Here is an 11,385-nt window from a genome sequence, read left to right as displayed (position 1 = left end):
GGGGGGGTGTACAGGTGTCAGTTGAAGGGTGAGGAGCTTTCCAGTCAGGCGTTCGAACTCGGGTGTCCTTGTTTTCGAGATGTGGGAAGCCTGCAGGGTCCGTTGTCTCGGGTGGGCTGATTGACGTGGGACATGACTGTCCTCTGCAGCTAGCGCGATGGGGCGGTCGTTATTCAAGCAGGTTGGGCTGTTTTTCTCGGGGAGGGGCACTGTGGCGGTGGGCTTGAAGCACGTCGGCACTAATGGCTGTGAGAGGGACAGATTAAAGATGTTCACCAGAACCTCAGGTCCAGCTGCTTTCCAGAAGTTAGTCCGGCTCAAAAACAACTCATAAAATGTTGTCATTATTTGTAAGAGCGTACCCTGATTGAATACATGTTTGCATGTTTTTAGGTTCTTTTCATAAAGTGGGTGTTGACCGTGTTTGACATGATCGACGCGAAAGATCAGCTTCGAGCCATTTACGGCTTCATCTTCAGCTTCGTCACAGAGGAGAACCTGGTAAGTGACTCCTCTCCTGTTCTGGAGTTATGAGGCTTCAGTTTTCCTACTTTGAGTCTAAACTAGGTTTTCTGACGAGCAAAATGATTTGACTTACAGAGAGAATTATCTGTTTACTGAATGAACCAGTATTTCTCCAAGGTTTCCTTTTTTTATGTTCTTGACTGTCACTGATTGAAGTATTGGGTTGACAGTTGTTGACGTGTTTCCAGTGTCGCAGCCTAAGTCTACGATTAGTAATCATGTTTAAATTTAATATAAAACGATCACCCTTAGTTGGGTCTCAACCCTAACTTCAGGAACTGAAGTTTGATTCTTTTTACTGATTCAAATTGAAACGGATCACCGGTCAGAAAGAATCAGGTCTTTGGGTCATGGATGTTATTAATTTGATTCAAACCGGTAACACTGAGGATTTGGAACGGGGAAATGATTCATTATTTATTTAACTGTAGGGGGAAAGAGCAACACTTCTCAAACTGAGAATATTAATTTTCCTCTCTGGACCCACACATTGAGTTACCTGCTAGAGTTGAAGATTGTTTTCAGGATAGATCGTGGAGCTGGATAAATAAATCTCCAGATTTTATCCAGGGGTCTCCAATCCTGGTCCTCGAGGGCCACTATCCTGCGTGTTTTACTTGTTTCTCTGAATCAATGGGTGATTAACAGGCTTTTGCAGAACATAAAGAGGTGATTTAACCACTGAATGTTGGAGCAGAGAAACAAGTAAAACATGCAGGATAGTGGCCCTCCAGGACCAGGATTGGAGACCCCTGATGTAGACAAACAGTTAATAATTTCTTTCTCACTTTGAGACTGAGTGAATGCCCCTCCTGATGAGGGTGGGGGACAGATTATTTCAGGGGTTAACTTCTCTGCTACGATGCGTCCAGAACATCAGACCCTCCATCTCCTAGAGAGCGTTCGCTGTTTTGAGGCGTAGCAGCGAGCGAGCCGCTTGTTAGTCGACAGGCTCGTTAGAGTCGGGAGTCGTGTGTCGTGCTCCTGACTCTTGGGTTTGATTTGTGCGCCGCCTGAACCCGAGCGATTTGTCTGCTCGTGGCTCGCAGCAGGGCGGCTCGTGTTGCTCCTCTGCGGTAAGCTGTAGCAGGAACGAGTTACGAATCAGTAAAACGACTTGTTCAGGATCTCTAAACCCTAATATAAACCGTCTGTAATCTGGATTTTCTAAGTAGGAACAAGTGAAAATAGGTTTGATTCTTTCAGTCTTTATAAGGACTTTAATGCTTTTTATCAGTGTATTAAAATAAAACACACGAAGGGATAACTTCTGTGTCGTCATGTTTTCAGTGCCCGTTCATTTGCCATTTATTGTACCTGCTGACCCAGAAGGAAAGTGGTGAGCACCTTTTTTTTTTACCTCCTTCATTTGTTCTTCTAATAACTGTGTAACTTCTTCCTTCTAATAAAATGTTTGTTTCTCTGCAGTCCGAGTCTACAGAGTGAGGAAGCTGCTGGAGCTGCAGTCTAAACTGGTAAACATCCATTTTCTCTAAAGGAGCCGTGTTATTTACTTAATATAGATATAAAAACGGTGCTGTGAACCTTTTCATCCACTGATCTTTGACGATATGAGGATCCTAAACTCAATACTCGACAAAGTTCTTAAAAATAAACTCAGGATAAAAGGGGAAACCTTATTTGGCAACTATTCCACAAAATTAGAAATGTTTGAAAGATTTAAATCACAGGAGGACGTCCTGGTAGGAAAAGCTTTTTTTTTTTTTTTTTTTCGGAATACAACTAAAGAAGCGTGAATTTATTTTATTTGGTTGTCAAATATCTTAAGTATCTTTCAGTGAACCATTTTGAGGCTTTCTGCTGATCAGTTTTTCTTGATTCCTCAGGGAAGGCAGCCGTTCCTCCTGCACCTGCTGTCGCTTTATAAAGTCTTCTGTCCCGAGCTGGTGACGCTCTCCATCCCGTCCCGGATGAGGGTCTGTACACGCAGGAGCACCTTCACGCTCCGCGACCCTCTCTGAAGCGGTACCGAATGACCTTTGTTCTTACAGGGCGCCTTCAGGAACCACGTGTCCCCCTGGAAGGCGGCGCTGACTGCCGTCCAGAAGAGGAACGGTTCCCTCGCCGGCTCCTCCGTCAGCCCGGCCCTCGCCGTCAGAGATAAGAGCGGCTCCAGGAAACGGGTGCGCCTCCAGCGTTTCTAAAAACCGAGAGTCCCGCGGCGCTTTCCTGCCTCGCCGCTTCATTTGAAGAGCTCGGGCAGCAAACCTGAATGATCGGGCAGTTTAAACCTGGAATTTATCTGCGTATTTAACAGAGTTTTCATTACTTATTCATCCGCCTGCGTGGCTTTCGCTTTAATTATTTAGGGGCGTTTAAAAAAGAAGTCGTCAGCAGTGTCCTAACTTTGTTTGAAACCATAAAATAATCAACATTTTCTCTTAGTTGATGAACAAATTCAGATTTTGTATGTAACGTTTTCACTACAATTCAAATAAGAAACAAAGTAGTGTGACCAACAACACTAATCTTAATTAGAAATGTTACATAAAGTACATTTTTATTATTAATCACAAACATATTTAGTCAGATGGTTATTTATTATTAATCTGTTCATTTCTTCTCAAAGATTTGCTTGTGTGCAAACCAAACAAGAAGTTTATTCTCCTGATCAGATTAATTAAACAGATTATTATTTTTCTTCTTCTTCTCTTCCAGAAACACTGCCACCTGCAGCTGCCAGCTCTGACGTCGGTCGCCAGCGACGGCGCTCGGAGCGAGCAGACGTCCAGCAGAACCCTGGTCCCCCTGGCCCACCTCCAGTCCTTCGATCAGCTGCTGAAAAATGTTCATCGCATCGAGGTAATTTACGTCTGCGTCCGCCCCGGCGCCGCCTTCGATTTATTTTATTGCTTTTTGTTCCATGTTTTCTCTCTCCCACGGCTCCTTGATGATCATCATGTAAACAGAAGAAGAAGAAGAGAAAAGCTGAGTTAAACTGGGGTTTTTCTCCTCTTGACTCGACAATAAAAGGCTCAGTATTCCTTGAAGGAATGCATATCGCCCGCCGTTTTAAACCGAGGTCCTGTTTGTGCTGCTCGCCCTTTTCAGCCCAACCTCACTGTCGTCTGTACACCATTCTGGATGGAACTGTTTACGTGCTCCAGACTCCACGCTCGTCTTGTTGGAAGCCTGGCAGCAGTGTTGACAGATATACGATAATTACTGTTTTTATGAGTTTTAAGATCCCGCTCCTTTTCTGCGCACATGTTCACCAACTGATCTTACAGCCTCCCCCCTCGGACAAAGCACACCTTACTCAGTACAGACGACAGTTTGGGTCAAAACACAATCATTTGAAAGCTACAGTGCGATAGTTTATTTTTATCTGGCACCCCTGCCTGGCCGGGAAACGACAGCAGATTCAGTGAGCGCAGACGGCTTGTTTTCTTGTTGATTCGCCTCAATAAACGCAGAATAAACACAAACTCTTCCAGAGGCCGTTCTCCCATAAACAGGGCCTCAGTCTTACCACGACTTGTTCGTATTTTATCTTTAAAAGCAGCAAAAATTAGGAAGATAATTAAAGGAGTTTAAAACTGCGATCTAATGTTGAGTTGTTGTTTTGGTCAAACCAAACGTTACGCACGAGAACGTGATAACCAACTAACTCACGACTCCATATCTGTTAAATTTTGTTAAAACCTTTTCAGGGTTTGATTGGCTGTGGCGACCATCTTGAATTGGACTGTTTCTAAAAGTGAATCGCTTACAGACGTGCGTCCACCGATCACCCCGAAGGTTTCATTAAGATTCGTTCGCTGGATCGCGGTATATTTCGCTAACAGACGCACAGATGAACGCGCACACACAGGCGAAGACATTATCCTCCGCCTTCACGAAGTGAGGCTAAAGTTACCAACGTCTGAAACCTCACAAATAACCTCCTTGTTCTTTTAAATAAGAGAAAACAGACGAATGATGGGAGGAGAATAAAAAGCCCAGACCTTCATTAAGCTCCAGCTGTGCTGAAACGTTTCCACCACCTGGTGGCGCTGTGTCACCGTCCTAACGTCGCCCCTCTGCTGCTGGAGGTGATTTCCATCTCTGCTGCAGAGAAACAGAAGCACAGGTGGCCTGTGGCTGTAATTGTTTTATTAGATTAGAGCATAAAACCTCTTTTATGTGCGTCGCACTTCTCCTTTGCTTTATTATCATTTAATTTTTTGTTTTTTTCTTCTCGGGTGATTTGTCTCCTCTGTGTGACTGAGAGAAGCACGAGAACTGAGACGGGATAAATGTTAGTCAGGTATTAGTCCAAATGATAAAAACTTCCTCATAAATTTGCCCCGAAGACTCGGTGACCTGCAGAAAAACCAAAAAAAAAAGGGTCACTTTAAATTACTTTCCAGTTTTTATGCTTCGAGTCACATAAATTCACCTCCTTCTCTTCCTCTGGAGGGGGACTGGACCCAAGTTGCCTATTGCCAGGAGAGCGCCTTCTTCCTCGCCAAAATGATGAAGACGTTCAGTCTCCCTTCGAGACGGCGAGGACAGATCAGACGTTTCCCTCGACGGCGTGAGGAGACGAATGCTGCTCTCCGGCTCTAATGAGACATTTGCTCCGCGGTCATGGAGGAGCTGACTTGTGTCCGTTCGCTCCGTGTCGAGAGGCAGCCGCTTGTAAAGAGTCTCCATAACGTCCCGGTTCTGCCGTCAATCACGTCACCAGCCGCTCGAGGACCGCCTCAGAACTCAGCGGCGTCTTTTAATCCTGACTTTTCAGCGGGTAAACGGGTGGATCTGAAAGTAAAATGAGGCATTCGGGCTCACGGATGAGTTTTGATGCATTTTAATGCGAGGTTTGACTTTGTGAGCTTCCTTACTTGGTGCACATTTATCACATAAGTTGTGTCTGTCTGTGTTTCCAGCTGCCCGCTCAGATGGGCTCGCTCCTGGGGTCCAGCGTGGCTCTGCAGTACCTGGACTGCATTCAGGATGAGTCCGCCCTCCTGCGCCTCAACTTCTGGCTGGGCTGCGCGCTACACGAAGGTAAACAGAGGGAGGGGGTGGGGCCGAGCAGACCTGTACGCCGAGCGAAGCCGACCCTGAGTTGAACGGCAGCGTATTAAACGCCGCACTGTGCTGCTGATGTTCCACTCACTAAGCGTCGTCTTCTTCTTCTGTTTGTTCAGAGTTTCTGTTCTGCGGTGACGGAGCCACCCAGACCTCCGAGGCGCTCCAGTTTTTGAGCAGGTTGCTGTCGGCTCAGCACTTCCTGCAGGTGAGCCACGTGTTCAGCTGCTGGGCGCCCAAAGGGAGGACCAAAGTCAAGGACTGATTTCACCTTCTTGTTTTTGTTTCCTCTCTCCCCCCAACAGGAGGGGTTTTCCAGTTCTGATGCTTTTCTCTACAAATTCCTCAACGTTTGGGACGGCTCTCTGCTGCGTCCGCAGATCCTCTGCCTCCTGAGCAACATTCCCGTCATTCCGAGCTCACGTAGGTCTGACCTCCTCAGGTCGTCTCTGTTGTTCAGTCTGAAGGCCTCTCCGTCCTCCGTGAGAGGATGTCGGCTCTCAGTCACGTGGTTCGTTTTGTTCTCATAGCTTCTTCGTCCAGGCCCGGGTCGAACTGTTTCTCACAGGCGTTTGCTCCAAGCGTCGTGTGATTGGTCAAAAGTTGTTTATGAGGAAAAGCCGGAGTGGTTTTGCTTCTTTCTTCACAACTGTTCCAGCAAAACTTAGGAACCTCTGAACTATAAAAGACAGTCAGTTGAGGAAGAGCTTGTGGAAGGAGATATCAGTTATTGAACACGGAGGAGACCACGGAGACACGGGCGGCTCTTCGTGGCCGTGGCGTCCTGCAGGAAGTTCACCTCGGCCGGGCAGCATCGGGACACGTTCCCTTCGTTCGCTCGTTATTGTTCACCATCGGGTTGGCTAATGCCAAACAGCGTGTGCTGTCTGTCTGTTTAATTAACACGTCTGGTTGCAGTGAGGGAAACAAAATTCTGTACAAGGACAGGAGGGTTGAGAGGCCGGCGGGAAGAAACTCGTTTTAACGTCGTAGAAGGATGGAGGAGCTTCCTGGGAGTTCTGAGCCGAGCGTCTCGTGGACGATGAAAGGCGTGCGAGGAAACAAATGTCTCGCAGCCACGTGACCGCGAACAGCCTTCCTGGCGTCTTACGGAGGTTCCCGGAGTCTTTGCTCTCTTCCAGGCATCCATCGTTTTCCAGCAGCTGAGGGCATCCATGTTTGGACCACCACATTGGTGCTTTTCTGTTACCTGAGCACCAACTTGTTTTATTATGTGTTTTTCCCTCTGACTGAAGAAGAGCGCGGTTAAGGTGGGAGTGTTTGAGACGAGGTGTGGTCCCTCTGAACTCGTCTAAAACAACTCCCAACATTAAAGAAGACCGTAGCCGTTTAATCAAACTTAAACTTCTTAAAGATTAGATGCCATTTCAGCGGCTCGTTCAGTAAAAGTTCCGTTTAACCGGATCTTCGAGGAGGAAGAGCTGACTTCTTTTTGTTTCTGTCTCCCGTTCAGAAATCAGGAAACTTCTGTTCGAGCCGCTCACGCAGCTTTTCTTCACATCCTCGCTGTTTTTCAAGGTAGGTTTTCACTTTGAAGCCCAAAACAACGGGGGGCTGAAGCTTCCTCGTGGATCTTTCACCGGTCTGATTTGTTCGTCCTGTGTTTGCGGAGCTCTGTTTGACGTGCTGTCGTGTCTGCAGTGCGGACTCGTGGAGTGTTTGAACAACATGCTGCTGAAGTGGCTGACGTGGCATTCGGTCTACGCCCTGGAGGACGACCTGGACATCAGTCTCAACAGCCACACGTCCCTGTGAGTTCCACGTCCAGAACCGGGAGATACCTGACCTCGCTCGCAACGACGGCAAACGCTATTCGAAGGGATTTCCCGGCGCTACAGGAGCCGGCAGAGAAATGGGGTCAATTTATTGGAAAATCTAAGTTTTCTCAAACAAAGGGCTCCCAGAATCACATCAATCAGTCATTTTTACAGCACTTTTCTCATTCTGAATAGTGCCAGGACTCTACGTGTGTGTGTGTGTGTGACTTTCTGCTCTCTCTCTGTCCCAGGAACATCACCCTGTCGGGGTTCAAGGACTCAGTGATGGAGCTGATTCACTTCGTGGGTCACCTGGCGTCGGTGGGCCTTCAGCTGGAGGGCTGCCACGCCCTCCTCCTCAGCTTCGTCCTGGATTTCTATGAAACCGTGAGTGAGCCCGGGACGTTTCCGTTCAGCTCGCCACGCTCGAACCGTTCGCCTAACCGAGCCGCCGGGCGAGGCAACGTTTACGTCTGACGTTCGGTCGAGTCAGTCCAAGCACGCAGTTTCCAACGGGCTCGGCGTACGGAGGACAGGACGGAGTGTCCCGAAAACAAGAACGTCTTGCAGTTTTTTTTTTTTTTTTTTTCGACGGTTGCTCAGCAACGGTTTGGTGTCAGGCCGACGCTCGAATGGGAAGAAAGACTCTTCGGGGCTTTCTTTTCCTGGCTGATTCCTTACGTTGGGAACAGAAGGATCATTTTGGGAACGGCTCAGCCTCGTTTGGTTTCTATAAGAACCCAGGAAGTCCTCGGCAGGAGGAGGCGGCGTTTATATGAACGCCGTTAAAGTCCTGACTGTTTCTGGGATGTTTTAGGTTTGATAAAGGCTGTTTAATTGTTGTGCTTTTGGAATAAATAGCTATCCGATGTTTTAGTATCACCGTATTCTCCGTCTCAGAAGCTTCAAAATGAGGCGAAGTTTGTTGAAATTAAGCGATTTGTTTTGTTTACGTGAGTGCCGGTTTGAAAACAAGGCTTGGTGATGTTCATGCTGATTATTCCAGCCCTATATTGAAAAAAAAGGGAATTTCTAAGATTCACAGTGATGCCAAACATATGAAGGGATTTCCTGGCAGTCAACAGAGGAAAAACTGTAAATTTCAAAGAAAGTTTTAAGACTAAGGATTATTTCTGAAGAGAAAACTTTGATTTGAAGGTAGATTAGATGCTGTTTTAGTTACCAGGATCACTAGTTGGTGTCTTTATGGACCCATTTTTATGGCAAAAATCAATATTATCTTATTATTTTGCAGCATGGGTCACATATCTGCTGTATTAACTCTGTGTGTGTGTGTGTGTGTGGTGTGTGTGTTTCAGGTGTGCGACACCTTCCTGAAGTTCGGCCTTCCCCTCGTGGTGATGCCTCCTGCCGGAGTTTTCTACCCGGCCTTTTTTGCCACCGACCCAGTCAGCGTTGACCGGCTGGCCCACATCATGCACAGGTCGGCACCCGTCCCTCCTCCTCCTCCTCCTCCTCCTCGGTGTCTCCGAGCCGCGGCGTGCAGGAGTCACACGTTTGACGGACGAGTCGGCGATTTAATGCGCCGAGGAAACAGAATTTAAACTCTCTCCTGGTTCTTAAATCCAGATATCAAGCTTATTTTTCGATGCAGTCTGTGAAAACACAAAGCTTTTATGTTGGCCGTTGATTGACAACGCCCCCGGGGTTTTAAACAAATTAACTAAATGTATTTATAAAAAGAAAAATTGGATTTTAACTGCGTAAGCTCCAGAGATCAAGCACTTTGAGTGATTTATGATCAGCGAAGCTTTTCTTTTTCCCGTCAGGTACAAAGTGAATTTGACATCAGCCAAGCGTCAGGAGAAACAGAAAGAGGTAAGAGAAACGACCAGGCTGCGTCTGGACCAATCAGCCGCCTGAGAAATGTTGGGAAGATTCCTTTAAATCAAAGCGGTTTCGGTGTTTCGGTGTTAGTTTATTGTTAATCTGGCTGAAAAGCAGAACCGTTCCACGGGCCTCTTTACTGACCGCTGTCGCTGTTCCAGCTGCAGCTTCTGTGGAAACCTGATAGCTGTAATCTCCTCTCAGATGAGAATTTAAATGTTTATTTTGACACAGCTGTTCCTGCGAGCTCTGCCTTTTTAAGTAGTTCTACCTCTCAGGCAGCCCGAACGCTCTCCCCCGCTTCGTTTTATCGGAGGCGGGCGGATTTGGTGAATTAATCACGACGACAAACATCGAATCCGAGTGGCTCAGCTTGAACCCGTTCTCCGTTTCTCCTCCTCCCCCTCCTCTTCAGCAGGCCTTCCACATCAGCCGGCAGACCTTCCAGGAGTTCAACCACTGCGTGGTGTTCATGGTGAACTGCCTGTGGAACTCCAGGATGTTCTACCCGGGTTCGGACGTGCAGCCGGGGGAGGAGCTGCTGCTCGGGAGCGGCGTCCCGCGGTACTGGGCCAGCTTCGACTTCATCCACCACCCGGCCTTCGTGAGCTACGCTTTGGACTTCCACCAGAAGGTGAGCGGGACGGTTAAACGGAACCAGGCGCAGTGAATGGACAATGCGTGAACTCGGCAGGATAGTTCGGTGTTTACAGGCATTGTTCTCATCGTGTTTAATATCTTTCTGCTTATTTATGTTCTCTTCTCATCAGTGTTGGCCGAGCAGGAAGGAAATGGACCTCAGCTCCATAAAGGTAACCTTTTATTTCACTTCCAAGCCCGTTCTTCTCAGGTTAGAGGAGATGTCTTTGATGGCACCGACCTCCTGATGTCTTCGGTTTTGACCGTCTGTGTGTATGTGTGTGTGTGTGTTTCAGGACTCAAAGCCGTGGAGCTGGTACCTGGACTATCTGTTCAGTCAGGGCTTCGACGGCCTGAAAGACTTTCTTAAGAGCAACATCAGCCGGCAGGCGGCGGCAGTTGACGAGCAGCAGAGGTAGAAGTTTCTCGCTGCTGCAGGCAGCAAAACGGACGCTCTCATTTTAAGGACCTTTTTAAACAGACTTATACAATGTAAATAAAGTGTTGTTGTTGTATGTTTGTGTCCAACGGAAGCTTTAACTTTCAGCTGTCGGCATCAAGAAAAGAAACGTGCTTTAACATCGAGGTGAGGTTGGTGAACCATCAGTCTTCAGGGAGGATTGTGCAAAAGCAAAAAACAGTTTTTCAGAGTCTATAACCCTGTTTAGTCCGATTTTATCAAACTTCGTCCGGTTCGTTTGGGGAGGTGTGAACGCGCAGCCGAACTCTGGTCCGCCTGAAAACTTCAGTCTCGGTTCGGTTGGAGTGAACTCTGGCGCGGTTCGAATGCGTATGTGAACTACAGCGCAGGGCCTTCTGGGTAAATACGACCAAAACAAACGAGCGTTTCTACCACCAGAGGGAGAAACTGCTCGCGGTCAGACGTGGAACCCAAAACCGCTCAAATCTGACGCCACTCCATTTTTGTCTCCTTTTCCATCAGAAGGGAGTTGCGCTCGGCGTCGTCTTCAGAGGTTTTCGTTTTGCTTCCTTCAGTAGTTCTTGGTGCGGCGCCACCACAGGTGAGGGGGTAACAGGTTGCTCAAAAGGTATCGATTGACTTGGGGCGGCGAGAACGCAAACCACAGAGCAGTAAACTGTGGAAGAACGACACAACGAGCACCACCTGGGTGGTTGATGTTCTCCGGGTTTCCTCTAAATATGAACCCTGCGGGTGAAGTTCCGTATCGTCCATTCCCACTGGGTAGTTTGGTCTCACAGAGAATGACTGACCTGTTTAAGGTCTGCAAAACAAAAAATATTAAGAATCTCTCGAAGCTCTGAAACGTCCGGATTACATCCCTAAATGTCTTATCCCTGTTTCAGGTACGGACAACCGGCTGCCTCACTGAAGCTCAACTAATATTCACTCTTCAGACCCCCACCCCCTCTGTCTGTCACCTTAATGGCACAAAAGGTTGGTTTGTTAGAAGTTTTCTCCAATGATCCTCCAGGACTTGGTGGGTTCAGGGTGGTTCTGCAGCTCTCAGCCCAGATGATGATGAGACCTCCTCCTCCTCCTCTCTTCTCCCCCCACCTCCCTCCCCTCCCCTCCCCT

General features: G+C 47.7%; 1 protein-coding gene across 2 annotated transcripts in view; it reads left to right on the top strand.

Moving 5' to 3' along the window:
* cenpi (centromere protein I) overlaps positions 1–10,342 on the top strand; it is a 12,619-nt gene extending 2,277 nt beyond the window's left edge. The window contains exons 4-20 of one of the 2 annotated variants that reach the window (XM_017408193.2): positions 394–501; positions 1,816–1,864; positions 1,954–2,000; positions 2,373–2,462; positions 2,538–2,669; positions 3,205–3,348; positions 5,418–5,538; positions 5,682–5,770; positions 5,868–5,985; positions 7,037–7,101; positions 7,225–7,334; positions 7,592–7,727; positions 8,660–8,784; positions 9,131–9,179; positions 9,607–9,822; positions 9,959–10,000; positions 10,124–10,342. In XM_017408193.2, coding sequence (XP_017263682.1) covers positions 394–501; positions 1,816–1,864; positions 1,954–2,000; positions 2,373–2,462; positions 2,538–2,669; positions 3,205–3,348; positions 5,418–5,538; positions 5,682–5,770; positions 5,868–5,985; positions 7,037–7,101; positions 7,225–7,334; positions 7,592–7,727; positions 8,660–8,784; positions 9,131–9,179; positions 9,607–9,822; positions 9,959–10,000; positions 10,124–10,246 — 1,764 coding nt within the window. In that variant the 3' untranslated portion in view covers positions 10,247–10,342. Of the gene's footprint in view, positions 1–393; positions 502–1,815; positions 1,865–1,953; positions 2,001–2,372; positions 2,463–2,537; positions 2,670–3,204; positions 3,349–5,417; positions 5,539–5,681; positions 5,771–5,867; positions 5,986–7,036; positions 7,102–7,224; positions 7,335–7,591; positions 7,728–8,659; positions 8,785–9,130; positions 9,180–9,603; positions 9,823–9,958; positions 10,001–10,123 lie in introns of both variants that reach the window. The other variant, XM_017408192.2, reaches the window with a different exon arrangement.
* The last annotated feature ends 1,043 nt before the right edge of the window (positions 10,343–11,385 follow it).

The sequence above is a fragment of the Kryptolebias marmoratus genome, linkage group LG9 (genome assembly GCF_001649575.2).
Source record: "Kryptolebias marmoratus isolate JLee-2015 linkage group LG9, ASM164957v2, whole genome shotgun sequence".
Classification (NCBI taxonomy): Eukaryota; Metazoa; Chordata; class Actinopteri; order Cyprinodontiformes; family Rivulidae; genus Kryptolebias; species Kryptolebias marmoratus.
This window is presented reverse-complemented; position numbering and strand designations above follow the sequence as displayed.